At 40.7% G+C, this 27,611-nt stretch overlaps 3 protein-coding genes across 4 annotated transcripts; 1 reads left to right on the top strand and 2 right to left on the bottom strand.

The window, feature by feature from the left end:
- Positions 1 to 2,608: 2,608 nt before the first annotated feature.
- dclk3 (doublecortin-like kinase 3) lies at positions 2,609 to 7,567 on the bottom strand. Its single transcript, XM_053491405.1, is given in 6 exon segments — positions 2,609 to 2,994; positions 3,077 to 3,244; positions 4,718 to 4,850; positions 4,932 to 6,478; positions 6,481 to 6,521; positions 7,554 to 7,567. Coding segments are annotated over 6 exon segments (2,289 nt in total).
- Positions 7,568 to 14,839: 7,272 nt separating this feature from the next.
- fabp3 (fatty acid binding protein 3, muscle and heart) lies at positions 14,840 to 18,063 on the top strand. The gene is made up of 4 exons (XM_053491892.1): positions 14,840 to 15,019; positions 16,957 to 17,129; positions 17,621 to 17,722; positions 17,872 to 18,063. Exons 1-4 carry the CDS (start codon positions 14,947 to 14,949, stop codon positions 17,920 to 17,922), a joined length of 399 nt encoding a protein of 132 aa, XP_053347867.1. The 5' UTR covers positions 14,840 to 14,946; the 3' UTR covers positions 17,923 to 18,063.
- Positions 18,064 to 18,489: 426 nt separating this feature from the next.
- On the bottom strand, positions 18,490 to 27,551 carry zcchc17 (zinc finger, CCHC domain containing 17). Of its 2 annotated transcripts, XM_053491891.1 has the most exons (9): positions 27,427 to 27,535; positions 26,378 to 26,579; positions 24,513 to 24,594; positions 24,356 to 24,413; positions 23,714 to 23,814; positions 23,469 to 23,560; positions 23,267 to 23,367; positions 19,088 to 19,206; positions 18,490 to 18,899 (listed from the first exon to the last, which is right to left on the bottom strand). In XM_053491891.1, the coding sequence occupies exons 3-9, from the start codon at positions 24,585 to 24,587 to the stop codon at positions 18,744 to 18,746; spliced, it is 702 nt and encodes a 233-aa protein (XP_053347866.1). In that variant the 5' UTR covers positions 24,588 to 24,594; positions 26,378 to 26,579; positions 27,427 to 27,535; the 3' UTR covers positions 18,490 to 18,743. The 2 variants fall into 2 exon arrangements, with proteins under 2 accessions (XP_053347866.1, XP_053347865.1); XM_053491890.1 differs by lacking the exon at positions 26,378 to 26,579 and having other exon boundaries at positions 27,427 to 27,551.
- Positions 27,552 to 27,611: the final 60 nt, after the last annotated feature.

Below are 27,611 nucleotides of genomic sequence, written 5' to 3'. Positions count from 1 at the left end.
GGAAAAATTGCATGTCGTTGCATCACAAATTTAACGGACGAAGCCACTTCTTGACATTTATTCAAGTATTCTTGCACAATAGCTTTCTGTATAACCTCTTTTCTGGTGCACTTGAACAGCCGCTTGTTATTTCGCTTGTTATTTTCTCCCCTGCCATGCGGAAGGTCCGGGTTCCAATGCCCGAACCCCAGCCAATAGACTCCCAAGCCCAATAGGTCCGAAGCCCAGAGAAAATGGGAGAGTTGCACCAGGAAGGGCATAAAACCTGTGCCATGTTGTTGTATGGATCTATGGCGAGCCGTTGATGGGAGCAGGCGAAAGATTAACAAACGGATAGACTAACTGCCATTTCCACATAATGCTGGAGAGCTGTTGCTGGACACAAGGCTGGCATTGAGACTTTCTCATCATCGAGAGCATGCATGCTAACTAAACTGCAATTTACAGTCATGGCCTCTTTGGCCAGTGTTTGCCAATCCCTGTGGCACAGTACTGCTGCACGACAGTGTCTACCATCTCACTGCCTTGACTCAGAGTGTAGGCAGCTTTATGAGATATATTTTAGAGATACATTTACATTCACCTTATTTATCAGAAGTTTGTGCCAACGTGGCCACGGTGTTCAGCTTTAGAGAATAAGAAGCAGGTGGGAGAAATACTGTATAACACTCTCTGTCTCTCTCTCACTGAAGGGCAGTTCGTACTTAATTCGTCTAAATTCTATGGTTCATTACACTGCTGCATTGCGACTCACAGAGCTTGTGTTTGTCTCATGCCCACTCACAACTCTTCTTTATTCCAGTGTTTCAATTGAACTCACTCTTTCCTTTCACAGATAGCTTCAGTTCCCACTAACAGTCATATCTGCCATTCGTTTCACTCCCTGCTATATGTTATGCAGCATCAAGGCCAAATAGTCCAGCACTATTTATACAGCCTGTGAGATCCATACATTGTCACTGGAATTGTGCTGGAGTTAGGGAAATGCCCCTTGGGTTAAAAACATAATGTAAAACTACATTGAATACATTGCCTGGCCAAAAAAGAAACTAGAGTGCACAGAGGAAACCCACCAAACACAGGGAGAACATGCAAACTCCATGCACACAGAATCGAACCTGGACGGAAATCGAACCCGGGCCCTGGAGGTGCAAGGCGACAAAGCTAACCACTACACCACCGTGCCACCTGGCGACAATTCTTTTAACCATAATTGATGCAACGAGTAGCTTTTAATTCCTTAAACAACCATGTCGGACATATTAAATGGTCAAGGAAAAGATGTTATTATGTTTTAAAGTGTCAAATTATTGGCTTGGCTCAAGCAAAGAAAACAACTAAATATACAGTAGATTGCTGAATTTACTGGAATTGGTTTAATGTCATGTGGTCTGATAAGTCCAGATTGACCCTATTTAAGAGTGATGGGCACATCAGGGTAAAAAAGGAAGTGATGCAACCACCATGCAAAATGCCCACTGTACAAGCCTCTAACGCAGTATTATGATTTGGGGTCACTTTAATTGGTCATGCATGTCAGGGCTCAGCTCAGTTGATGACCTGAATATACTGAATGAGCAGGTTACCACGTCAGTGTATTTTTTCTTCCCTGTTGGCACAGGCATATTCTAGGATGCCAATGCCAAGATAATTCAAGCTCAAATTGTGAAAGGGTTTTTGTGGGAGTATGACTCCTGAACCCTAAACTCATTGAAAGTCTTTAGGATGTGCTGGAGAAGTGGGTCCAAAAATTGCTGCAACTCTGGATGAAATAAACATTACATAAGACTGTTGAAAAATACCACGACAAAGGCACAGTGTAATCAAATCCAAAGGCGGGAGAAATGATAGATAATTAGACATAAATTGTGCTCTAGTGTTTTTTTGGCCAGGCAGTGTATGCTGTTCATGCTGGGAGAAAAACTTTTGCAATTTGGCAAGGAAATGATAAAAGGGAGACACTGCACTGAATTCAAAAGCACATTGCATTGGTCAGTGGTCCACAAATAAAATGAATTAAGACTTTTATTTCTTTATGTGCGTATTATACTATTACCCTGTAATAAGAAAACATCCTTCATAATAATCTTAAAATGTATTTTTTTTTAAATAACAATAGGAAGTTGTTTTAATTAAGACATCTAACAATAAATGGCCTGTGACATAAACAAGAGAAAATGAGTGTTGGCTTTGAAAAGGATTTCTATGAAATTTAAGCTTCACCATTAAGTGAGTTTTGTCTAAACAGCATTTAAAAATATATATATATAATTATATAATCATTAGAACTAGAATTATTTTTATCATTGATTTTAATAAAAAAAAAGTTTTATGGTTTATATATAAATATATATATATGAATATATTGATATATTGTATTGATTGTTACAGATGCTGAGTTTTTTTAGTCGTGTAAAGTATTCCAATCATATTGCGAATGTCATTAATAGTAATGTTACAAATCTTATGGTATAGATTTGAATAAACACACAGGTCTCTGCTCAGCCTTGTGCTTTGCTTCTAATGTCCTGTGATAACACGGGATCTGATGTATTCACCACCATGCTCATTTCATTATCTCTACTAATGTGGGTGTCCAAGTGCTGGACTACTCAGGTGCATCTGCTTTTTGTACTAATACTGATACCTCCAGCATGTGACCATTCCTGTTGCTTTCTCTTGCTTGTGATAGTTTCTCTGGACTTTTCTGGTCCACGTTGGTTTCCCTGTATTTATTTGTGTCCCCTTCAGTCTGTGCCACTTGAGCTATTTCTGCTGATGTATCTACTTTCGGCTGATTTCCCAACGCCCCGTGTTTTCTGCGTCCTGATTTAGTTGTTTCCTTCTTGCTGCTGTTGATGCTTCTGGGGTCTGTCGCCTCCTCCTGGACACTCTGTGCAGCTGTCCGAAGCCAGTCGTTCTGAAGAGTTTGACTGGCTGTCAGTCTCACAGTGGGGTTCACTTCTAGCAGAGCCCTGATCAAAACTTTAGCTCCTGAAATAGACACAAAAAAAAGAAATAAGAGCTACTGTGGATTTGAGGTTAGAGGAGCAGGTATGGAAGTTCAGGGTCGCACCCTCAGACACACGGTCCCAGTAAAGCGACGGAAAGTGGACCTCTCCTTTCTGGATGAGATGAAAGAGTTCCTCCTGATTGCGTTCTGGACTGCGGAACGGAGGAAACCCACTGAGCAGCACGTACAGGATCACACCCATTGCCCAGACGTCCACTGCTACACCATACCCTACAGTACGTGCAATACAAACACGCAGGTGAGCGGGATACGAAATCCTATGCACACATTCACAGGTTTACAGGTTATGAGGTTTATATATCTTACAGTGTGAAACCTGTATATATATATACCCTGACAAAAGTATAAGCTTGTTTGCCTTCACATGCATATGAACTTGAAGAACATCTAAATTCTTAATTTATAGGGTTTAATATGATGTTGGCCCCGCCCCCTTTGCACCTACAGTACTGTGCAAAAGTCTTAGGCACCATATTATATGCTGTACCAATTAAAACCTAACAGCTGTTTTCTTATAAAACTGCACAAATCTGTGTCTAAAACTCCTGATTTTATGCAATGAGTTTTCACTCCTAATATTGACTGTTTATTTTATTACTCTTTATTGCTCTTTAAAGAAGTTTATCTTATGCAGAAGTGTTTTCAAAAGCTTATTTTGCTTATGCCATATTTTTTTATGTGCCCAAGACTTTTACACAGTACTGTTAGGTTTTACTGAGCTTGCTGGAGAATATGAGTTCTTTTGGTAACTTTGTCACACTCGCTCCTTTCTATTTTTATATCAATTCCAGGAGCGTACATTAGGTTTTTTGTTTCCATCTGAAAACTGGTCGGTCTTGTACTATATATTTTTTCTTTACAGCCATGTATATATTCTCCTGTAATGTTATTTATTTATTAATTTTTGAGGTTATATATGGAAATACCCAATGATTTTGTACATAATTATGCAGACATGATAAACATATGGAACAAAATTGGTACGACATATAATATGGTGCCTAAGACTTTTGCACAGTACTGTATAACAGCTTCAACTCTTCTGTGAAGGCTTTCCACAAGGTTTAGGAGTGTGTTTATGGGATTTTTGACCGTTCTTCCAGAAGCGCATTTGTGAGGTCAGACACAGATGTTGGACGAGAAGGCCTGGCGCGCAGTCTCCGATCTAATTCATCCCAAAAGTGTTCTATTGAGTTAATGTCAGAACTCCAGTCAAGTTCTTCCACACCAAACTCCTTGTCTTTTTGGACCTTGCTTTGTGCACTGGTGCGGCATTATGTTAGAACTGGTGTGGGGTTGTTTTTCAGGAGTTGGGCTTAGTTACGGTGAAAGGAACTCTTAATGCTTTATGCTCCCAACTTTATGGGAACAGTTTGGGGATGGCCCCTTCCTGTATCAACAAGGCAAAGCTTGAGTCCTGAGTCCTGACCTGAGTCCTGACCTCAACCCGATGAATTCTGACCCCAGTAATGCGCTTCTGGAAGAATGGTCATAAACACACTCTTAAACCTTATGGAAAGCCTTCCCTGAGGAGTTGAAGCTGTTAGATATAAGAATTGGATGTTATTCAAGTTCATATGCATGTGATATAATATATATACAGTATATACAGCATTTCCGTGCCATCAAGGCGACATGAATATTTAACCAAACTCAAGTTTTTATTACAGTGTATCATCTCACCTGTCTCAGCAAGTATTTCAGGAGCCACATATGTAGGTGTTCCACACACAGTGAAAACTGGCTCTGTCACTATCATGGCTAATCCGAAATCAGCCAGCTTTAGATTTATACCGCCATTGCTGTGACGTTGGACCTTGAAAAAGATTTTTAAGAAGTATTTAATGATCTCCAACTATAAACAATATTTATAAAAGTGCATCTACTTATTCCTCACTAGAAGGTTTTCAGGCTTTATGTCTCTGTGTACGATGCTCTTGTCATGGATATACTCCAGAGCCTCACTGATGTCCTGAATCATCCCAGCTGCACAAGGCTCGCTGAATTTTCCACACTTGGCAATGGCATCAAACAGATCGCCGCCAGCCACCAGCTCCATTAACAGGTATACGTGTGTGTCTGTGTGATGCGCGCGGAATAGCCGCACTAGGCGCGGGTGTGCCAGGCTGCGCAGTAGGGCGATCTCGTTCTGTATCATGTGACCTCGGCCCTGCAGCTTTGCCTTGTCCACCGTCTTCATGGCAAAGGTTTGGGTGCAGCCACGCACGTGGCACTTATACACCACCGCAAAGTTCCCATCTCCCACCACACCCCCAATGTCATAGTGACGCTGGATCTCCTCCAGTGAGACCTGCACACCATCAGGTGGGAGTTCCTGCCACAGGTCTTTCTGCTCTACCAATTGAGTTTCAGGCGTGTCCTGTTCTACCAGGGTTTCTGCTTGGGCCCCCAACTTTAGCACTTTGTTTTGGAGGTTGTTTGGATTATTTTTCAGATCGTCTGTTTCAGTCTTTTTGATCTGCAATGGGTTTTTGATCCTATTATCTTGGGAAAGAAGAGCTTTGTTCATATTATTAGACTTTTCCAATTTAGTTGACTTCTTGCTCACGATTGGAGGAATAGGCTGCCCAACTCCTCTACAGCTTCGGCAATAAACTGGCTCCTTCTTCCTTTCTGTCATCCTCCTTTCCTCTTTTGTTTGAGGTTGGTGTGCTCTTCTATCCTCCCTTTCAACCCATTCTCCTCTCTGCCTCTCTCTCCTGCCCGTGTCTTTGTGCTTAACTTGTGCTTGGAAGGGCTGCAAATGATTGGCTGGTGGTTGGGACATCGCTGCCTCAAGGGCCGCGTTTAAAGAGGAATCATCTTGGGGGACATCATCATGGAACCCACTATCAGTCTTAGCAGCTTTAGGCCTCAGGATCTGCTCCCACAACCTCAACAAGCTTTCACAGTAGCCTGGAATACCAGGATACAGCTCATGCAGTGCAGCCTGTATTTCACCAATGGACGGACGGCCGACTCCAAGGGCCAGGAAGGCGTTGCCAAATCGGAAGAATTCAGAAAGGCTGTGTATCTCTTGCCCAGCAGGGCTGAAAAGGCGCCGAGCGCGAGCGCTGTGCCAGCACGGGAAGCCGAGAGCTTCTGACACGTCGGCCATCAGCAGCTCAAATGTCTGTACAGCACGTCGGTTTAGCAGCAGAGAGATTTTCCGCAGGTTGTGTTCGCCGCATGGCCGAACCACTGTCACAATACGTGGGCGCACAGGACTAGATTCTTCGTGCCGTCCATGATAACCGCTTGCTCTACGCAGCACAGGCTCCTCCCACCTACAGGGGCCAATTCCAACCTTTTCCAAGGGCCTGTAGGCTGCAGGACATCTTAGGGTCTTGGAGCCGAATGTGTACGAAGGGAGACCTTGTCGAGGGGCAGCATTCGGACACACAGGCAGTTTAGATCTTTGGTCTGAAAATAAAACACATAAACATGGGTTTGTAGAGATTGCTTTGAGGTACAAATGCACCATGAGCTTCAAGTCTGGTTGTTGCTCTGCTTCAGCTCACTCACTCACTCATTGTCTATACAGCTTTATTCTGTATACAGGATCATGTGGGGTGCTTAAAGCCTATCCCAGAAGACTTAGGGCACGTTGCTGGGTACACCCTGGACGGGGCGCCAATCAATCGCACTCATACACACACTCATTTACACACTACGGGCAATTTCGGAACGTCAATTGCATGTCTTTGGACTGTAGGAGGAACCCAGAGGAAACCCACCAAGCATGGAGAAAACATGCAAACTCCATGCACACAGACCAGACGGGAATCGAACCCATACCCTGTAGGTGCAATGCGTCAGTGTTAACCACTAAGTCAACGTGACACCATGTTTCAGTTCATACACTCAAAAAAAAAAGAAAAAAATAACACTGCATCAGCTTTGCTTTAGAGGGTAAAAAAAAAGCTCACTATGGAATTAAGGAGGAAGTTCAACATTAATAATTTAGCGCAGGTGCACATCGAGAAGAAAGTCAGAGCCCTGTGGATTCTCAAGTGGCATCTCATTCTCCGGGGGAAAAGAAAAGGATCAAATCTGATTGAGTCAGATCCGCTTACACTGGGCACAAAGGCATAAATAAAAAAAAGATTTTATTTAGTAACGGTTATACAGTACTTTGTGCATTTCAGGTCTAGTCTTGTATGTATGTGTCAGAAGTGAGTAAGAAGTGATCAAAGAAGCAATAAAAGGGCTTCTTACGTCATTACATTAGTGAAATCATTTTATGTCTATCTATCAACCTGTCGATCTATCTATATCTATCTATCTATATCTATATATTTGTGTGTGTGTGTGTGTGTGAGAGAGAGTTTTAATTATATATATATTAATATATATAAGTTTCTCAGTAGCTTAATAACTTTTCATTAACATCATAGTAAACTCTATTTAGGCTTAATTAATTTCTAAATATGACTACAATCAATGGATTATTTAAGATCACAGTTTGCTGGTTATTCTTTCTTGAATCCAGCATCAATCCTTATAAGCTGTACCTTACCTGCCACTTTCCATTTAGGCCTGTTTGTTGCATCTTGCACCAGGTTTCGGCTCCACATGCTGTCCCCTGAGTCAGCGCTCGCGCCTGGAGCCTAATGCGCGCGCCTGGAGACTAACGCGCGCGCCTGGAGTCTAACGCGCGCGCCTGGAGTCTAACGCTCGCGCCTGGAGCCTAACGCGCGCGCCTGGAGCCTAACGCGCGCGCCTGGAGCAGACCCTTACAGCCATGAACGCGACCTAAACCGACCGCGCGCGCGGAGATCGCCTTTACGCACCGGCGAGGCGCCTTTTCCATGTCAAGTGTCTGACTTCAAGATGAGCAAGAAAGGCAACAGGCGGCAAAGTTTGACGAAGCATCCCTGCATAATTCACCACCGAAACGCTTCAACGTGCCAAACGCGGTAACACGGGAATGAGGAGAGCGCGCATCTTTTGGCCAGTCTGTGACGCGCGATACCGGATACACTACATCCTGCTGCAACTGCGTCTCCGAGGTAACACACACACACACATACACGTGCGTTTGTCTTATTGCCCTCATCACCTTTATTAACAGAGATCTCAATGCACATGTTTGTGCAGCCACCACCGAACACCATTTCCCATGCAGGTAGGTGGTACAGGTCAGGAAACAAGAAACAAGGCTTCCTCTCAGAACAATTCATCACACAGCCTGAGCAGTGCCACAGGCTGATCCCTCCATGCCATACCATCCCATGCCAACAATGATGCAGTAATTCATGCCCAAGGATTTGTGCCCAAGTATTGAATACAAAAATTAACATATGTATTGTAAATCTTTTGATGATTATTATTATTGATCCTGGATTTTTTACATTTCATTCATATATACACACTACCGTTCAAAGGTTTGTGACCACTTTTTAATTCCATGATGGTTCCTGATTTTTATTTCTTTCTACATTGTGAAGGCGTCCAAAAAATGCATTAATCTCCTTTGAACAGATATTGAGATGTGTCTGCTACTTATGCTCTGTAAAGACTTCATAACGGCTCTAATCTAAGAAGCTGTTAAATGGTAATTTTTTAGGCTGATAACTCTAAATGAACTTCTCGTCTGCAGCAGAGGTAGGTTTTGGTCTCACCCTCCTGGGATGGTCTTTATGAGAGCCAGTTTCATTATGGTGCTTGACGGAAACTGTTGTTTTTCTTGTTGTTACATAATTACCTAATTCCATGTGTGTTATTTTATAGTTTTGAAATCCCCAGTATTGTTGTAGAATGTAGAAAATAAATCACTAAACAAAAATGAAGGAATTTGCAAGTGACCCCAAACTTTTGAGCGGTAGTGTATATAGTAGTGTTTTCCAGGCTTTCTGAAGGCTTCCCTGTAACTGACTGACTTCTGATTCATGTTTTTTGTTTGTTAAGCCACACAGTAATATGAAATATCATGGCTTAGCATTGTTGGAGATTTGAATATTGCCTCCGGTCTGTGTGGGTTTGAGTGTGTGGTTTGCATGTCCTCCGGGTACTCCCACAATCCAAAGATGTGTTTCGAAATGGCTCATAGTGTATGATTAGGGTGTGACTGAGAGTGTGTGTGTGTGTGTGTGTGATGGTTTGGCATCCCATTGTGCTCTGAACCCCCTGGCACAGGCTCTAGGCCTGTGACATCCCTATACAGGATAAACAGGACAGAAAATAAAAAACAAAATGAAAGGGTATATATATATATATATATATATATATATATATATAATAATTATTATTATTATTATTATCATTTTCCCTCCCCAAGTAGATATTACCCAGATGTTGTGGATTTTTTATTTTTTTTTGGTGCAGGTTATCATCACATTTTGTGTGTGTTTGTTTGTGTATATATTTTAGGGGGGAAAATTTAACTAGGTACGATGTCTTCCAATTCCAAAACTGCAGTCAGATCAAATGTAACTAATAAGTACTGCTGTATTGAAAGCAGATCAAAGCTGTGTCTTACTCAGTTTCCCTCTTTTGTTTTCGTTCCACTTCCCCCACTGCATACCTCAACCACAAACCTTCATTCTAGCACTTTGTTGTTGTCTCCATGGTTACTTTTCAAAAAGGGTCTGATCTATTGTGTCTCTTTTTACTCTTCTCTGAACTCCACACATGTCATCCTGGTCTTAATGATGTGTGCCCATGCCATGAGTGTTTGGTGTTTGCATCCTAAATTTCCTCCAGGGGGCGACACACATACAGTATGTACTGAGAACCAAAGCAAGGATCTCTAATAATAATGAGTCCTTTAAATCCTTTAATCCTCCACGTGCACAAGCATGTTCATATCAGCTTAAGTAGCACTACATTTCTGCACTCATATAATACCCATGTGTGATTTCCATCTGCTATCTTTCCACATTCAAGATGAGTTTAACCTCTCACCTCTTTCCCTACAGGTCATTTTTTTTTACACACAGTCTCTAGTAGCTGTTCGTGTCAGCTGTCAAACATGTGAGCGCAGAAACGAGTCACACTCGTCGTTTAGATACACTAACAGTTTAAACAAGATCAGTATGTGTTAATTAAAAGGGTGTGGAAGGCATTAGTGAGCAATTATTGGTAGACATGAACAACCGCAAGCTAAGATCACACTGCAAAGTTTATATACACAAGCACGTGCCCTGAACTTTCACTCTGGGGCAATTTATATAACAGCGCAAAACTGCATTACTGGATTTTATATATAAAAATAACAATAAGGTTTTGTCTGTACTTTTTTAATGATATAAAAAATTTCCCTCTGTCTGTCTGTATGTCTGTATGTCTGTCCAGTCAGATTTTGTCACAGCATCAAACAAAACAGGCTGTACAGAATTTAATAAAACTTTTGCAATACTTAGATTTCTGCCTGAAGTTGAACCTGCACCATAAATGAAATCAAAATGTAAAAGTAAAGGCGATTTTAAGAACAGTTCCGGATTTAGTAATCTATTTTAAAATAAGCTACTAATAAGCTACTTGCTTAACGTAAACAAAGACCTGCATTAATAGATGTTAATTAGAAACGCTAAACTGAACATTTTTACTGGGATAAGTTCATATTTTCACCCCTGAAACAACAGTGCGGTAAAAGTGGTAAGTGTAAGTATAAGCAGTATAAGTATAAGTGAATTTTATATACAGTATAATGCTGCATTTATTTTAAGACAAAACTTCATCTTTATCCGATCTGCTTTTTCAATTTCTCATCTGCAATTCACTCTCCAATTACCAAACAGGGAGTGTACAGTATTTGGCTGATGACGAAAAAAGTACAACTTAGCGTAAACAAAGCATAAGATACTCAACTTTACTTTAATTTCTTCGTATTAATAACTTAGACAGGGAGTTCTGCCGTACAGAAAGACAGACAGACATGTTTGTGGGCTTCAACCTGAAATAAAGTGATAAATATCACTGATTACATTAAAGCTGATCAGATTATTTTTAGCTTTAACCTTTTACCTATTTCTACAAACTCTTTTTCAGGCCACGACAGGTACTTTTGCTATTTTTGAATAATCGTTGGATTGGATTGGAAACAACCATTCTGAATAAGTCTGTATGCAAAATTTAATTCCTGTTGAACCAAAAGCAAAAGCAAAAAATAAATAAATTAAATGTTGCATGATTCAGATTAATATTTGTGCAAATCACATCCACATTTACACAGGGATTAAAGCATTATGCATCAGAAGTATGAAAATGACAAAGTACTAATTTCAGCATATATTCTGCAAGATAATATAATAAATAAGATAATACTAAAGCCAGCAGACAACTTAAGTATAATATTTCATAGCTTGCCTTTAGACTTTTACTGACTTTGATGAACTAATAGGATATGAGACACAGAAGAAGGGAATGTACTGTATGTGTGTGTGTGTGTGTGTGTGTGTGTGTGTGTGGGTGGGTGTTACAAATGTGCACATGACGAAGCATTAAACTGATTCCATAGAAGTCTGGCTATTAGTGCTATCTGTGTCTTGATTAAACTGGAAACAGGAAGAGGTTACCCCCCCCCTCCTCCATACAAAATAATGAATTTGGAAATAAGGTGGGGTCCAATGAGATGGAAAAGAACATGCAGATATTGTCATAGGATTGTTTTGTGGCTTGGTTTGGAGCATTGCTGAGTTCAGTTTATCTCCAGGTTTGTATGTGAATGATTTCACGTCTTGGCCTTGTTTGACCACATGAACCTGCTGACCATGAGAAGCACAACAGAGCACATGCGCAGTCACACACATCTGATAACAATCTCCAACAGTATGTTAACCGCTATAAATAATTCAGAACTCAGCTTGAACATCGCGGTACGATTGCAACTTTATATGCATTTAGATTTCTAAGCATTTAACAGTGTGAAAAGGTAACTTCTGGATAGCGAGAAGAGCGAAGAGAGCGTGCTGAAGGAAAATTGCACACGTCAAAGTCAGGTCAGCTGCCTCTGCATTGTAAATTCAATCCCATGCTTCAGTGGCAGAGCCTTGAGGTGTAGTGTTACCTGGGCACTGCTTAAAAGTCTGTTACACCAACCACACTGATAGCAACTACGGCTACACTCTCTCCCTGATCTGAGAAGGAAACTCCTAGCCAATATAAATACCATTGGTGGGAAGCAAGAAATACAAAGATCCCATGTCAAATCCACACAGGTTTGTGAATGACAGAGAGAGAGTGAGATTATAAGAGAGAGAGAGAGAGAGAGAGAGAGAGAGATGGCACTAAGATTGAAAAACAGGAACTGAAAATACACCAAGGCATTATTATTATCATTATTACATTCCAAGCAGTAATTATTTATCTTCAGTAATTTAGAATCACCAATTTGTCGGCATTGGTGACTTGGTGGTAGGTTCCTCGGCTGCCATGCTGAAGCACCACGTTCAATTCCCACCGAATGCCCAAACCCCAGCTACTGGATACACTGCCAGTCCCAAGCATGGATAAAATGGGAGGGTTGTGTCAGGAAGGGCATCTGGTGTAAAAACCTGTGCCAAGTTGATGTGCGGATCAGGTGGTCCGCTGTGGTGTCCCATTGACGGGAGCAGCCGAAACTCCGACAAGAATTTACATACGGGGATGTTGTTGAGAACTCCAGCGAGTACCCTCACAGACATATGAAGAACATGTACAGTGAGAAACCCGGGGTTTGGAGATTGAATCATGGACTCTGGTGTAGTAGGGACATGACCACTACCTGTTGTTCCATCATGCTTTCATGTGGGGGTACTCATCCAAAGTCTGGTCAAAAAAAGGCCATTAGAAAGCATTGAGTTTACCACAAAATTACGACTTTACAGGCGGTTGAAGCCACAAAGCTGTTTTTAATGTATAAACCAATGTTGCAACCAGGCAAGATGCCTCATACAAATTTGAATACAAATACTGATTCCAAGAAAGTAACCAAAGCTGCAGTAAAACATTAACAGCAGTTACGTGATTGAATAACAGAGCCACACATTGCAATGACACCCTTGATTCATATCTAATTAAATTATCTGTAGTAGATAAATAACACTTGGAGTCATGGAACATGGCAGGATAGTTTCCAAGGTAATTTAATAAACAGTACACTTTGAGAAATTTAGTAAAATTTTGGTTGTTCTCTAAATCTAAAATCTAGGACACCCAATCAAAGCTGACTGAAAGATGACGCTGTGTTGACTGATTTTTATATTAATACTATGATACATAATTATTCGGTGCCTTAGTGGTTAGTACTGCACCTCCAGGGTCCGGGTTCGATTCCCACCTTAAGTCCGTGTGCATATTCTTTTTGTTTAGGTCTCTGTGGGCCAACTAGGAACCATGGAACTTGTATTTATTCCCATTTTTTACATCTGTGCTAGGACCTCCAGTCAACATTCACACACTATGGGGAATTCGAAAATGCCACTTAGCTTAACCTCCATGTCTTTGAACTGTTGGCAGAAAAATTAGAGTATCCAAAGGAAACCAACCAAGCACGAGGAGAACACGCAAACTCCACGCACACAGACCCGAGGCATGAACGAACCTGGATTTTGGAGGTACTAGTTGACAGTGTTAACCACTAAGTCAACGTGCTGTCTATTTTTGTCACACATCATCCATTCCTTTTTTCCTCTAATGCACAAGGGATTAAAAATATCACATTGTTCTGTGAGGTTTTACATAAAGAATAATAATAATAAAAAAGCTTCATCCTTGCCATATTCAGATTGTATTTCTAAAAAAGAGGGAAAACAGGCGATTAAAATTTTTCTTTCTGAAATAAAAAAAGAATTAATTGAGTTAAAAAAATGTTTTATTCATTACTCTTTATGTAAAGCCTCCCAGTACAACGTGGTATCTTTAATTCATCATGAGAGATGTAGACATATAGAGTCAGCTAAAAAGATGTATACATACTTCATGGAAAAGAAAAATAGTACAATGTGTATTATATTAATATGAATGGGCGGTTCCATCTACATACTACATCTACATATAGGCTGATACTATATCAGACTGGTTGTATCTGAGCCCTTGGGCTGAGGGATCTTGCTCAAGGCAAGGGTCCAACAGTGGCAACCAGGCGGCATTGGGACTTAAACTAGGGACCTTCTGCTCTGCAGTCCAATACCTTAACCACAGAGGCACCCCTGCCCCATTATATTAATATAATGTTGTAGTTGTTGGTGGTGATGGTCTTGGTCTTTCGGTTGCTCCTGTCACCACAGTGGACCATCCGGTCTGCACACGCAAGCTCGGCAAAGGTTTTCCGCCGGATTCCCTTTCTGAGGCAATCCTGCCATTTTATTTGGGCTTGGGACCGGGACTGCATCCAGTGGGTTTAAGCATTGGGTGGGAATCGAACCCGGGCTTTTCACATGGCAGGTGAAACATCTACATGAGCCACTAGTGCCCTTCATTATATAATCTAATATTTTATATATATAAGATTTATTTTATTTAAAGATTTAAAATATGTAGGCTATAGTGTGTATAGAAACTGTCTAGATGGATAGATAGGGGAAATTCTTTCTCTTTTGTCTCCATGTCTTTTTTTTTTTTTTTTTTTACAAACGTTGCTCTGACAGTGTCGGTCTTTGTCCCTCTTTCTCTGCCTCTCTGAAATCCAGCTAGTGTTAAGACAGCTGCTGTTGTCCACCATCCCCCCAATCTGTCTTTCTCTTCCATTTCTTCTCTGTGCATGCTTTCATGCGTCTGTTTTTCTATGTCTTTTGCATTCGCCCCTCCATCACTCCTCCCTTTTCTCAGGCAGGCGCTGACGTCACGAACAGCCGGTATATATCAGCCAGTAAAAGCGCAGGAGCTCATCGGCTCGTCAGCCTCCTCCGCGTCTCTTCAGCACTTCAGCGCGCGCGTGTTCTTTCTTCCTCTGTCTCTCTCTGCGGGCGCACGCGGTTCACTGGGCAAAGATGGCAGAGAGTTTTGTCGGCACGTGGAACCTTAAGGAGAGCAAGAACTTCGATGACTACATGAAAGCTCTGGGTGAGTGTGTGTGTGTGTGTGTGTGAGAGAGAGAGAGAGAGATAGATAGATAGATAGATAGATAGAGGGAGCAGGTGCTTGAGTGGCCTTAAATGCAATCTTGTGCAATGTCCATGCATTTATTTATTTTTTGTGAAGGCACATCATCCTGGTGTGTGTAGGTGCGCGCGCGCTGCAGTGCAGGGTGGTTCCTCTGTAAGAAATACACGCGCGCGCTTAGTTCACACCCACACAGCTCAACTGGAGCACGTGGGCCTGAGAGCGTGCAAGTGTTTTTCCCCCCACTCTTGCACAGATTTTCTTGCTTTTGCAATATATATATATATATATATATATATATATAAAAACTCCTCCCAGCTTTTCCAGTGTGCACATTTGATCTCTGATCATGATAAAGAAAAGAGAAAAAAAAGCACTCTAGTACAGGTGGATCTTGGCTACAAAATGATGTGGATCATCACACCAAAAATAGATGATGGGCAATGGTCTTGTTTCAGTGCTTTTTTAAAAAATATATATTTTATTATTATTTTTATTGAGGTGCAATGAGAATATCAGAGAAGCACATTTCACACACCATGCCTTGCAATGGATTGGCACCCTGTCCAGGGTGGACCCCGCCTCGTGCCCTACCCAAGTCTTCTGGGACAGGCTCCATGCCCCCCACCCCCGGATACAGGATAAACCGGTATAGACGATTTCACACACCATCTTAAGCATTCCTTGAAAGAATTATGACTTTGACATGAAATGTGTCAAAGGTCCCAAGGTGCACTCACGTGCTTATTCATACAGTAGGGAACACCAGTTAGCTTGTGGGAGGAAACCCCATCAATCACAGGATGAAAATGCACACAGACTCCGAGGCAGGAGTTGAACCTGGATCCTCTTGGCATAAGGCCACAGTGTTAAGCACTATGCCACCATGCCACCTCAATTTTAAACATCTAGTTTACTTTCCAGGAACATTGACAAGGAAATAATAATCAATCCTGCTTGTGGCAGTCGATTTCAAGCTGCTTGTGTTGACTTGACTTCGTTGTGTTTTCATGCAACACGTTCGGACCAGCAGCGCCACACCGACTCGCCTGATATTTAGCACATAAACATGATTGTAATGTAAAAAAAAAAACAAAAAAACTGCTTGAACCAGCATAATGCATTGTGTTTACCAGTAAGCATTGCAACTAGCAAGGTCATGCTTTCAGTGGCACTTGAAAGACTAGCGGCACTAAAAAAACAAAGCAAATTTTTAAATTAATTAATTTTTTTCAATAAATAACCGATCCAGCATGGGTGAGTGAGACATCAGGTCCACGCAGTAGTACTTGGGTCTGTGGGAGTAGCCTTGAAAAACAGACTAAGAGGTAAAAGGTGATCGCGAGCAGGTGCTTGGTGGTGTAGGTCATTCCCCTTCCCCCCCTCCTAGTGAGTGTGTAACAGGAGTGAGTCAAGATGACTGGGCATGTCGTGAACTCTTAGACTCTCACAAGGTTCCAACCTTGTGGCGTGTAGCTCGCGCTGCAGAACAAATCAATATTCAGTGCTTACTCTGGCTATCGGCTGTAGACCGCTAATGTTGGTTCGACCCTTTTGACCGTTCCAGACTTTGAAACTAGCAAGGACCGTGGTCACCCATGGTTTACCTAGGAATGTTGGTCAGGGTTTGGCTCTCTCTCTTTTTGTGTGATTTTGCGATTGCAGTAGCATCAGTAGGAAATTTTCTTTCGTTATTTTCGTCCGGTTATTGCAACACACAAGCGTTCATGGTTTTGATCAATGTCTACTTAAATGGAGAATCGTATTGACGTACCGTGTGTCCAGAGTATAAATTTCAATGTACCACCGTATTCATAAATTCTTTTTGTCCTCTTTAGATTTTACTTGCATTGTATTTAATCGCTTTTTTATTTTATTTTTTTGTATGTGTGTACTAGGTGTCGGTTTTGCGACACGCCAGATTGGCGGTTTAACCAAACCCACCACCATCATTTCCCTCGATGACGGCGTTTTTACACTACAGACCGTCAGCACTTTCAAGTCTACAGAAATCAAATTTAAGCTGGGAGAGGAGTTCGACGAGACCACAGCAGACGACCGTAAATGCAAGGTACATTCCGTTTCTGTACGATAATCAATGTTAAATACTGTACGAGCTTCACACACCAGGCTCCTCTACTGAACTGCTCCCCTGTTGTCATTCTTACAAAAGAGCCTTTGTGGACTAAAGCCACTGCTGTCAGGGTACAGCCTCTCACTGTAACAGGAACTTGTTCAATATTTTATAAACCCATCGGTGTAACCATTAAAAACATGTTATTTTGTGGGATGCATTGTGACACTTAGGTTGAAAAATAAATAAATAAATCCTCACGAAAAAAAATCCTTCCTGGATCCCATCAACTGGGTGATTTAAATTTTCCATTTTAGTTGTTGCTACGAAGACAGAAGCGGTGGAAGGTTCTCACCCATGTGATGGTATTCGGGAATGTTTTTCCATCATGGTGTTATAAACAAGTATTATTACGAAGATGAAGAGATCTTTGTGTAATGATGTTTAAAACAAAATGTAATTTAATGGTTTATACGTGTCGGTTTCAGTCACTGGTGACCCTTGAAGGAAACAAGCTGATCCACACTCAGAAGTGGGACGGCAAAGAGACGACTCTCGTCCGAGAAGTGGACGGTGACAACCTCATGCTGGTCAGTACCTCGTGTCCAAGTTTTAGCTCGTGGTGATCTTTGCTGTCTGAGAACTATTTGTATTATTTGGAGTCACACCAGAATTTTAGGTGTGTTTGTGGTTTGCTGATCAAACTCATTATTATTGTTTTTTTTTTTCTCTTTGACAGACGTTAACCCTTGGGGATGTTGTGTGCACACGGCACTACACAAAAGGGTGAAGTCCTGAGGTTTCTCACACAACTGTCTTTGTTCCTACTGAAAAACAAAAACCCCTTTCCCTTGTCAGACATTTCCAAAAGTTGTTAATAATCCATAACGCAAAATAAACAAAATAAAACTTCAAGCTTGCACCTCAAAAACATGACTTCATTCTTGTTTTTTTTTTTTTCTTTTCTGATGTCATCTACTGTGAGCACATGTTCTTCTTATTGAATTCCTTACGTAACTACTCGTGCCATCACGAATCCATCCACATCTATTCCTGTTAACGTTTCCAGCAGCAGATCCAAACTCCCGGCGTGCTCTGCAGCGTGACCGCGTGTTTGCAACGACTGTGTGCTGTATGTCTAATTTAAGCCTGTTCCTTTATCCGTGTCACGTGTGCGTTCCGTGTTCTAATTCAAGCTGATGACTGGCTTCTGTCGGTTCACTGGGTAAAGAGGTCATGTAAGGAATGACCCACCACGACCCTTCACCTCCAAATCTCAACCACTATATAGTCACAGTTTTATTTAAACAATAAAATAATATTAATGTTTTGTCAGTCAATTTTTCTTATAACAAACTCGCGCTTCAATATTTTTATTTACATAATTTGTTTTTCTCCTCTGCGACAATTTGGAATTGACAATAAAATGATCAGCTTTTCAGACACAAGCAGGAAAGCTGACCGCTCTAAGATCAGTACAGACATACATTTGTTTGAGACTGAAGGTCCTTTTGTATGTACGTTTCCCTCTCAAGAGCGCGCACACTCACGGATACACACAAATGACTTGTACATCTGGCCGTGTGTACTCCGTGACCCGAGCTCCAGAGTTCATTTGTGAGTCTTGTGCTTGTGCTTCTTGTGCTTCTTCTTCTTTTCCGAGTGCGTATGGGAGTGTCTCGATCTTTTGGCGTCATCACCGCTGTCGGAAGATGAGTTCTCCCGCTTTCTCTCTTTCTTTTTCTTCTCTTTCTTGGCTTTCTTTTCCTACAGCAGAGAGAAGTCAAAGAGCAGGGGTGAGTTACTGTACACAGTATGTGCAAGCCATTTATCTGAAATACCAAGAACTGTAAATAAAATTGATGCTTTCGACTAAAGCCAGGTATTTTCAGAACATCTGATTGATGGATGAATGGGAAGGAAAAATCGATTGGAGCTGAGGGGCGTGTTGTGACCTTCTTTCTTTTCTGAGGCTCTGATTGGATAGGTTGGCTGGTTGGTTCCTCCTCCTCTTCTGGCACCAGACTGTACTGTTTCTCCCCTGGCTGTGAGAAACAGTCCTTCGCAAAGTGACCTAAAAGCAAACACATGCACGGAAATGAACACGCACATACACACACCCGTATCTGGACCTTGGGCCTTTGACATACTCTGATAGTCCCATAGAGCTGTTCCCATACAGATGTTTCACCTTAGATCAACTCATAGCAATGCTGGGAGGACATAAAGTGTTTACACAGCTTTTCAAGAAGTTAAATTCCAATGCATTCCCAGAACATGCACATACAATAATCAAACTTTTCCTCTCATGACGAACATAAACGAAATGAAATTTAAAATTTCAGTCAATTAAAGTTGACAATCAACAAAGTGTAATGTTAACGAATAGGTATTTAATACTTGTGGAGGGCACTACCACCTGCCAAAAAGCGAAGTACAGGGGTAATAACAGATTAACAGAGGTTGTGTGTTACAGGAGCATTACAATGAATTTGGGGCGGGGTGGAGATTTTGGTGCTGTTGCTGAATGGACACACGTAAATGTTATCGAGTCAACTTTTGACTGAAAGCGTTAAACAATTCCCAGCTGACAAAGTTAAGTACAAGGGCTGTACTGATGGTATTTTTCTTTTTTTTAGTAACCAACATAGATCCTTCCAACTGCACATGTTTGTAGTGTAACTCTTCCTTGATATCAAGTACCAATCAAAAGTTTGATCACACCTTCTAATTCTAGTCCTGATTTATATTTCTTTCTAAATTTGTAAAACAATATTGAAGGCGTCCAAAATATGCAATAATCTCTCTTGAACAGTTAATATTGAGATGCGTCTGCTATTCATGATTTGTAAATCCTTTATAACGGCTCTAATCTGAGGTGCTGTTTGTTAATTGGTGATTTCTGAGGCTTGTAACTCTAAATAAACTTCTCCTCTGCAGCAGAGGTAACGTTTTGGTCTTGATTTCCTGATATGGTCTTCATGAGAGACAGTTTCATCATCAAGATGCTTGATGGGTTTTGAAAATGCACTTGACACAATACTGTTTCTGCAAGAACTGATCCAGAAAGCTGACCTTCATGTCTTAAAATATCATCAGACTGTTGTTATTGTTACTTAATTACATACTGTAATTCCATATTTGTGATTTCAATGTTTTGAAATCTCCAGTATTGTTCTAGAATGTGGCAAAAAAAAATAAATTAATAAAAATCACTAAACAAAGATCATTGTGTGTCCAGACTTTTGACCGGTACTGTACTTTTCATCACAAGTTGTGCATTTGCGCCATCGTTTAACCCGACCAAGTCCTCTTCTGAGGTATTTTGGTTCGATTCTAAGCCTGTTTAAACTTGTGTAGATGATATGATAGACTGGCAGCACATGCAGGTTGTCTTCCTGCCCCGTCCGTGAATTTGAGCAGGATCACATTGTTACTGAAAATGGAATAAATATTGATAATTGATGATTAGTTGTAGTGATTTAATTTTTCAAGGGCAGGTAAAAAGGATGTCTATACAGTGTCTAATTTTGCATATTAGAATGTGTGCTTCACTTTTGTCTGACAGGTTTTGTTTATGTGATTTCTTGATTTAACAGGTCTGGCAGTAACCGGGCCTGGATGTGGCACGGTTTGGATAGTTTTTGTTCCCTTAATAAATTAAATAATCATTTTAAAACTTTTTTGTTTTGTATTTTGTATTTACTCGGGTTATTGTTGTAAATCATTTAAAGGGGTCATACAGCACTACATGCACTATTTTAAGCTGTTTGGACTGAACCGTGTGTTAGGAGACTGCGTACGATGATAAAGAGCCGCCCAGTGGTTTTCTTTTCGTTTATTACAGTAACATCCCCCTTCTGAAATCAGGCCAATCGCAAAAGCCTTGCCTTGTGACGCCACACCACAAGAGGGCGTTCCTACACAAGTTGATTGACACTGGTGTTTTAGCAAAGACCCGCCCCGAGTGAGAAGACGCTGTCGGCCATTGTTTTTTCGCCGCTGGAGCAAAATGACGCCTAAGCGAGTGTTGTGTACAGTTGTTGGGTGTAATAGCGAACACAGCAGTCATCATTCACTACCTAGGGTTAGGTATCTGAGCCACTGAGGACGCAGTGGCTGAATTTAGTTTTTAAAGCTAACGTCCCCGCTGATTTACCTAAATGCGTTCATGTTTGCGATAATCATTTTTCACCAGACTGCTTTATAAACGCGGGTCAATATAAAGCAGGTTTTACTAGGAAGCTGCTCCTAAAAATCGGATCTGTACTAACCCTTAGTGTTCCTGCTTCATCTTCACCAGGCTCAGTGAGTGTGATTTATTTTACTATGACTCTTTGCAGATCGCCTTTTCTAATAATCACGATAAATGCGGAGTGTAAGTTAACTTATACTCTAATAGAACATGGTTATGGCTTCTTCTCTATGTACATCCGTCTCTATATAATCCCTAATCGCCCGTTTATAATAAACAATGCATTGAGGTGATTGTCTAGTTGCAAACTGTGTACGTAGTCGGAAAACTATATTATGCTTACCTGGCTCAGCAGAGGTCATGAGCATTTAAATTAGCATGTACTGAAACAGGTTGCTGAGAACAGAGCTAGTTTTTACCAGGTAAAAGTAGTGTTTTTTTTACACAATCCTTTTGAATTTTTAATTAACGTATAATACAAACTTTTCATTAGGACCCTAAAGATCATATTAAAATTTAATGAAAAATATAATGTGTAGGACCTTTAAGTGTGACAAATATGCAAAAAAAAAAAATAAATCAGGAAGGGGACACACACTTTACCTTTTCTAAAAATTCCACTGACTTATTTGTATGAATTGTTTTTTAAAGGAAAATCATTTGCTGTTACATCAGGGATTTCTTCAGAATTTTTGAAGATGACACCACTGACAAGAACAGACGCATTAAGAAGTTAAAAGGAGGGAAAAACAGCACTGAAGACAACCTGCATGGGAAGCCAGTACATCATATCATACACAAGTTCAAGCATGCTCAGAATCGAACCAAAGTACCTGGAGTCTGAAAAAAATCAAACCCTAACAAACTTAATGGTTAAGATTTACAGAGGATTTATCTTTTTTTTAATTTTTTATAAAGTGTCACATTGCTTAGCTTATCTATAATGCAGTAAACATGTAGGAATGATAGTAGGGGTGTGTATGTGTGTGCATGGACTATATACACTGTAAATAAAACCTATGCTGTTGGTTTATGATGTTCATTTGCTTAAATAAGGAGGTAGTCAATAATAAATCAGTACATTTTAACTTTGTTTCTGGTTTAATTAAATTGGGCCCAAGCACTGACATCATAGTTTGTGAGGGCCCTCTTATTCTTCTAAAGATTTTTTTCACCATCTGAGGCTTTTTGGGGGTCTTAACATGCTTAAAAACTTATCTTGTTAATGGAATCTTGTGCCATTAAGATGCCTGAGAGTCTGGGTCGCGGGCGTGGCACGCCTTAAACTTATGCTGAAAAGTGGTTAATAACCTTCTATGTGACATTATATTGAGTAACATTATATTGAGTGACATCATAGTGTGATGCTTTTTTTTCCAGCATCTGCGGCTTTTTGGAGGTCTTAATATAAAATTCCTCCATATTTGGCATAGTCGTGTAGTGGTTAGCACTGTCGCCTTGCACCTCCAGGGTCCGGGTTTGATTCCCAGCCAGGGTCGATTCCCTTCTCTGCGTGCATGGAGTTTGCATGTTCTTCCCGTGCTTAGTGGGTTTCCTCCGGGTACTCCGGTTTCCTTCCACAATTCAAATACCTGCAGATTAGGCTAATTGGTATTCCCAAATTTCCCATAGAGTGTGACCTGCGATGGATTGGCACCCTGTCCGGGGTGTGCCCTGGGTCTGCCAGGTATGCCCCTTTTAAAATCCGGGTGCCCATTGTCTCTCTGGTGCCCCCGGGTGGCGATGTTGCAGGGTGCTTGGGCCCACTCATCATTGCTTGCAGCTATATTTTTTGTTGTTTTAAAATTTTTTTTTTACATTTTTTTCATGTCGGTCTTGGCTCTTAACCTAAATTGGTTACAGATTGGGCATTCATTTAATTTCATTGGGTATACATTTCATCTAAAGAAGAGATTCTGGTAACGGTATTCACACTTACCTGTGCATCCACACTTCTTACAGGTAGTATTGAGCACGGCCTCTAGAGTGATCCTTTGACTTGTGTGATCCCGGAACTGCCTTCGCCTGCGTGCATCCTGCCTGTATGTGTACACACACACACACACATTAATTTGCATGTGTAAGCACTAATACAGTACCTAAAATTGAATAACAACAGTGTTTAAATAAAAAACACGTACTCAGCCATCACGTTGTTGGGATCCAGGTCGCGCCCGGTGCCTTGATTAACAGCTTTCATGGAAAAAGCCAGCTTGATTTTTTCATCATTAATCTGGCACACAAAAGGAAAATTAAGCACAAGTGTTTTTTATTACCTAATCAATATTGACTGACAGAAATAATGAATAATTAATAATAATATTCAAAAATTAATGAATAAATTTACCCACAGCATATGCAGTTCATAATAATGTTTTGAGTTTACCTCTCTGCCTATGACTTTAATCCACACTTGCTCACCAACATCAACAATTTCAGAAGGATTCTCCACCCGGGTGGCAGACATGTCATTCTTATGGACTAGGCCTGTAAAAGCAGAGATACGTTCTATGAAGTGTGTTTGAGTCAAACAGGGACTTTTGATTGTACAGAAGTGTAAAAACCACCTTTATTTCTCTATATAATCCCCTGCTACACTAATGCACGTATCCCGGCGTTTTACTAGTTGCGTGGAAGATTTTTTCCAGTATACCAGTGCCATGATCGGACGTTTGGAACACCAGTGTCCCAGGAACCCCTTTAGTGGCCCAAACATGTAGAAATGGCTTGGAGTCATGGATCAGGACTGTACAAGGATGTGGCGATAACTCTCAGCCGAGTTCCTGTAATGTGCAAGTGGTGTTGCTGAATGAGTGTGTGTACCGTTCCCACAGTCTCTTTCTTAAGTCTATTCTCAGGCATCAGTGCATTCCATTCTCTGAACATTCACAGGAACGACAGGGGTGGGATCTGAGGCCACCTCGTTTTTTATCATAAGTTTGAATTGGCTACCTTCTTGTAAAAAAAAACAAAAAACTGTAACAGCACTTAGGATTTATTAAGCAATTCTAAGTGTTTGCCAACTTACCATGCTTTCTGTAGCCTGGAATCTTTACAAAAACACCATATGTTGTAAGAGAAACCACCTGCAAAAGAAGAATGTGAAAGAAGGGGCGTGTTTTTAAAACATACACACCCATTCACATGCACTTCATGTCTTTAAATTAAAGCCAGATATTGCTGACCTCTCCTCGTAGAACGCTATATAGCTCGGGTAGTCCATCCAACCCAGCTGGCTCTCTGCTTCGCTCGCCTTCCATCGCAACTCTACAAGTAAAACACACAAAAGCTACTACTTTTACCATCCCTATTAATAACGCAGTTATCTCATAATACAGTAGTCTCAATAACTAGTCTAAAAAAAGGATCAACAAAGAACTGCCACCACTGCCCAGATGTTGTTTTGTTTGTGGATAATTCATACAAAAACATGTGCTACAGAAATGGTAGTGTGTGTTGTGTTGTCTTGGTTGCACAGCAATGCTGTGAAATAATCAGTTTCTTAGATTTCTTTTGTTACAGGTACGGGTATTGGTGAGATGAACGGTTTTGTTTCAAGGATGTTTTGTTTTGTTTGTGAACTGCTGACGATATTTCTCTCTAAATTCAAAATATAACTATTGTTATTTAGAGTGTATTTTTAAAGGAAATGACATCATCACAACACATCAAAATAGCCCAAGATTATGCAGTATTTGCAGAGCTTTAATAACTCAAATAAAACAAAATGCAAATAATTTGAAAACAAATTGTGTTAATGCATGGGCTAAATAACATTAAGAAATCAGTATTCGGTGGAACAATAACTGGAACAATGCATTTTGGCATGATCTCCACCGGTTTTTCACATTGCTGTTAAGTAACTTTATACCACTCTTTTTGCAAAAAAAAAAAAAAAAAAAGCAAACAGCTCAGCTTCGCTTGATGTTTTTTTGACCATCCATCTTCTTGATGACATTCCAGAAGTAAATTGCAGTGCGCTCTATTTTTATTTTACAAAGCTGTTATTGAGCTCTTATTGTTGCAAGAAATAATAAGTGGGCCCAACTGCCTTGTACCATAGACCGCCGCCGCCCCCTAAATAATTTTAGTCACACAAAGTTATTAATCACTTTACAGCATAAAACGACTAACCCATTTAAGATTTCACAAATCCCTCTGCAATTTTGCATCCTCGATGTATTGAGATCACATAGGCCTGGTTTGTTGGCGATAATATCAACCCCCTAGGAGGAGTACAACAAAATCCATTGGGTGTGTCCTCAAATAAAAACGACCCAAAATAACAGATTTCCTGTTAAGTCGACCCCATGACTTGCAATGTGAAAGTTGTGAGCTCTAAATGTGTACCGGGTTTCGTGCGTGTACGTGAAAGTGTGTGTGAGCTATGCATCAAAATCTTCTATGAGGGCCCTGTGCCACACCTGGGGCCCAGACTCTCAGTTATCCTAATTGCAGCAGATTCCAACCTGTCTGCAGATTTTCATGACTTTTTGAGCATGTTAAGATCCAAAAAAAGCTGGATGCTGGAAAAAATTATCCTTAGAAGACCAAGAGGACCCTTACACATTATGACGACATACAGCTGATGTCATAGTGCTTGGGCCCTAAGTAAAACATGATTCGTTTATTTTATTATAGTACTAGAGGAATCCTGCGTCTCCCCGTTTTTGCTACCGTTACATTTAGTGAGAAATGCCTGTGACATTAGGGTTGATGATGATTCTGCGTTCTGTTACGTCACAGTATGACGTAAAACTTGATGATGATGGCGAAAGTGTGTGTGTGGGTTACCGGGATAAAGCAGAGGAAGAGTTCAGGGCACAGAACAAGACAAGACAGGATCAGTAAAGGATGATCTGGAAAATTGGCTTTAAGAAGCTGGGAAGGTGGGGGAGAAACAGACCTACAGTTGGAGGTAATTTAACCAACCTACTGGATTCTAACCGCTGTTACACAGCAAAAAGAGAAAGAAGAAGACTACCGTTACATTCAGCGAGGAACGCCCCTGACACACTTGGTGTGCAGTCAAGTCACTGCTACTCCTCACCTTGCTCCAATGTTTCGCCAGCCACTATTTCTGCCCGTCGTATGCACTGTCGGTTTAGACGCTCCACGGTCTGAACCAGAGTTTCAGTAGCTACAGTAGGAGCTTGGCCTGACGTTCCCATTTTCACTGTAGACGCTGACTACTGTGACAGTCACAGTATGACATAATAGCTAAAGATGACAGTGCCAACCCCAACTACATGCTGAGTGGTACAAAAAGGAAGAAACGTTTTGAGAAGAAAGTGTGTGTGGAAGAACTGGATGAAGCAGATAAAGAGTTTAAGTTACAGAACAAGCCAAGACAAGATCAAGGAAGGAGGCATTTGATGTTTGGTTTTGCCGGTTTGAAAAAATTGCCAGCTTTAAGAGGCCAGGAAGATGAGGGAGAATGAGACCTACGGTTGGAGGTAATGTAACCAACCTACTGGATTCCAACCGCCGTTAAACAACGAGGAAGAAAAAGAAGCAGAAGCTGATGGCCTACCTGTACAAACACAGAATATACAAACACACAGAATTTGGGGTTTATACTATATGTAAATAGATAGACAGATAGATAGATAGATAGAACCAAGAAGTGATACCACAGAACTTGTTTCTCCCACATGCACAATTTCCTAAAAAATTTAGGGACACCCTGTAGTCACAGACATAATGTGTTTAATGAAGCAGTCAGTAAGAATACACAATGTTTATTAGTCCCAGCACCTTTGCTGTATCTAATACACTCATAACCCTGCAACACACACATCATCATCATCATCATCTTCACTGTCCTGAGGGAAGAGTTAGTTTGTCTGGTCACTTGACACACAGGGTTACAGGATGCTGACCACAAATGTGCTTCATTCATTAATTCTTATTCTACAAAATGCATTTGGCTGTATTTAATCCGAGATTGTGTTAAATATATACTATAGACATATAAAACGACTTTAATTAACTTAAACGCCCATAAGTGAGGCATGCATGTTACATTGTATATATATTATATTTCAGAATACTACAATCGTTTTACAAAATCATTCGAAGAGTTAGTGCAAAACTTACCTCTTTCGTTACGTTTAACTTTTTTATTTCCAACAAATTGCGAGACGGAATAAAAGACGCTGAACTCGCATTCATATGTAGCGCAGAAATATAAACATACAAATGTATTCCTATAACGTGCGCGCACAATGATTTTACTTCCGGTTCAATGAGCTCTGGCGAACTGACGGCAGCCAATAAGATTG

Source organism: Clarias gariepinus, chromosome 3 (genome assembly GCF_024256425.1).
Source record: "Clarias gariepinus isolate MV-2021 ecotype Netherlands chromosome 3, CGAR_prim_01v2, whole genome shotgun sequence".
NCBI classification, from domain to species: Eukaryota; Metazoa; Chordata; class Actinopteri; order Siluriformes; family Clariidae; genus Clarias; species Clarias gariepinus.
This window is presented reverse-complemented; position numbering and strand designations above follow the sequence as displayed.

What these genes read in the sequence shown, in the direction of transcription:
- zcchc17 (XM_053491890.1), bottom strand. Translation starts at nt 24,587, where the DNA reads ATGGAAGGCGAGCGAAGCAGAGAGCCAGCTGGGTTGGATGGACTACCC. An exon ending in TCCAGGCTACAGAAAGCATG is followed by an intron (nt 23,815 to 24,355) that starts GTAAGTTGGCAA and finishes CTGCTTTTACAG; the next exon opens with GCCTAGTCCATAAGAATGAC. An exon ending in AGCCTCAGAAAAGAAAGAAG is followed by an intron (nt 18,900 to 19,087) that starts GTCACAACACGC and finishes TCTCTGCTGTAG; the next exon opens with GAAAAGAAAGCCAAGAAAGA.
- fabp3 (XM_053491892.1), top strand. Translation starts at nt 14,947, where the DNA reads ATGGCAGAGAGTTTTGTCGGCACGTGGAACCTTAAGGAGAGCAAGAAC. An exon ending in TGACTACATGAAAGCTCTGG is followed by an intron (nt 15,020 to 16,956) that starts GTGAGTGTGTGT and finishes TGTGTGTACTAG; the next exon opens with GTGTCGGTTTTGCGACACGC. An exon ending in ACGGTGACAACCTCATGCTG is followed by an intron (nt 17,723 to 17,871) that starts GTCAGTACCTCG and finishes TCTCTTTGACAG; the next exon opens with ACGTTAACCCTTGGGGATGT.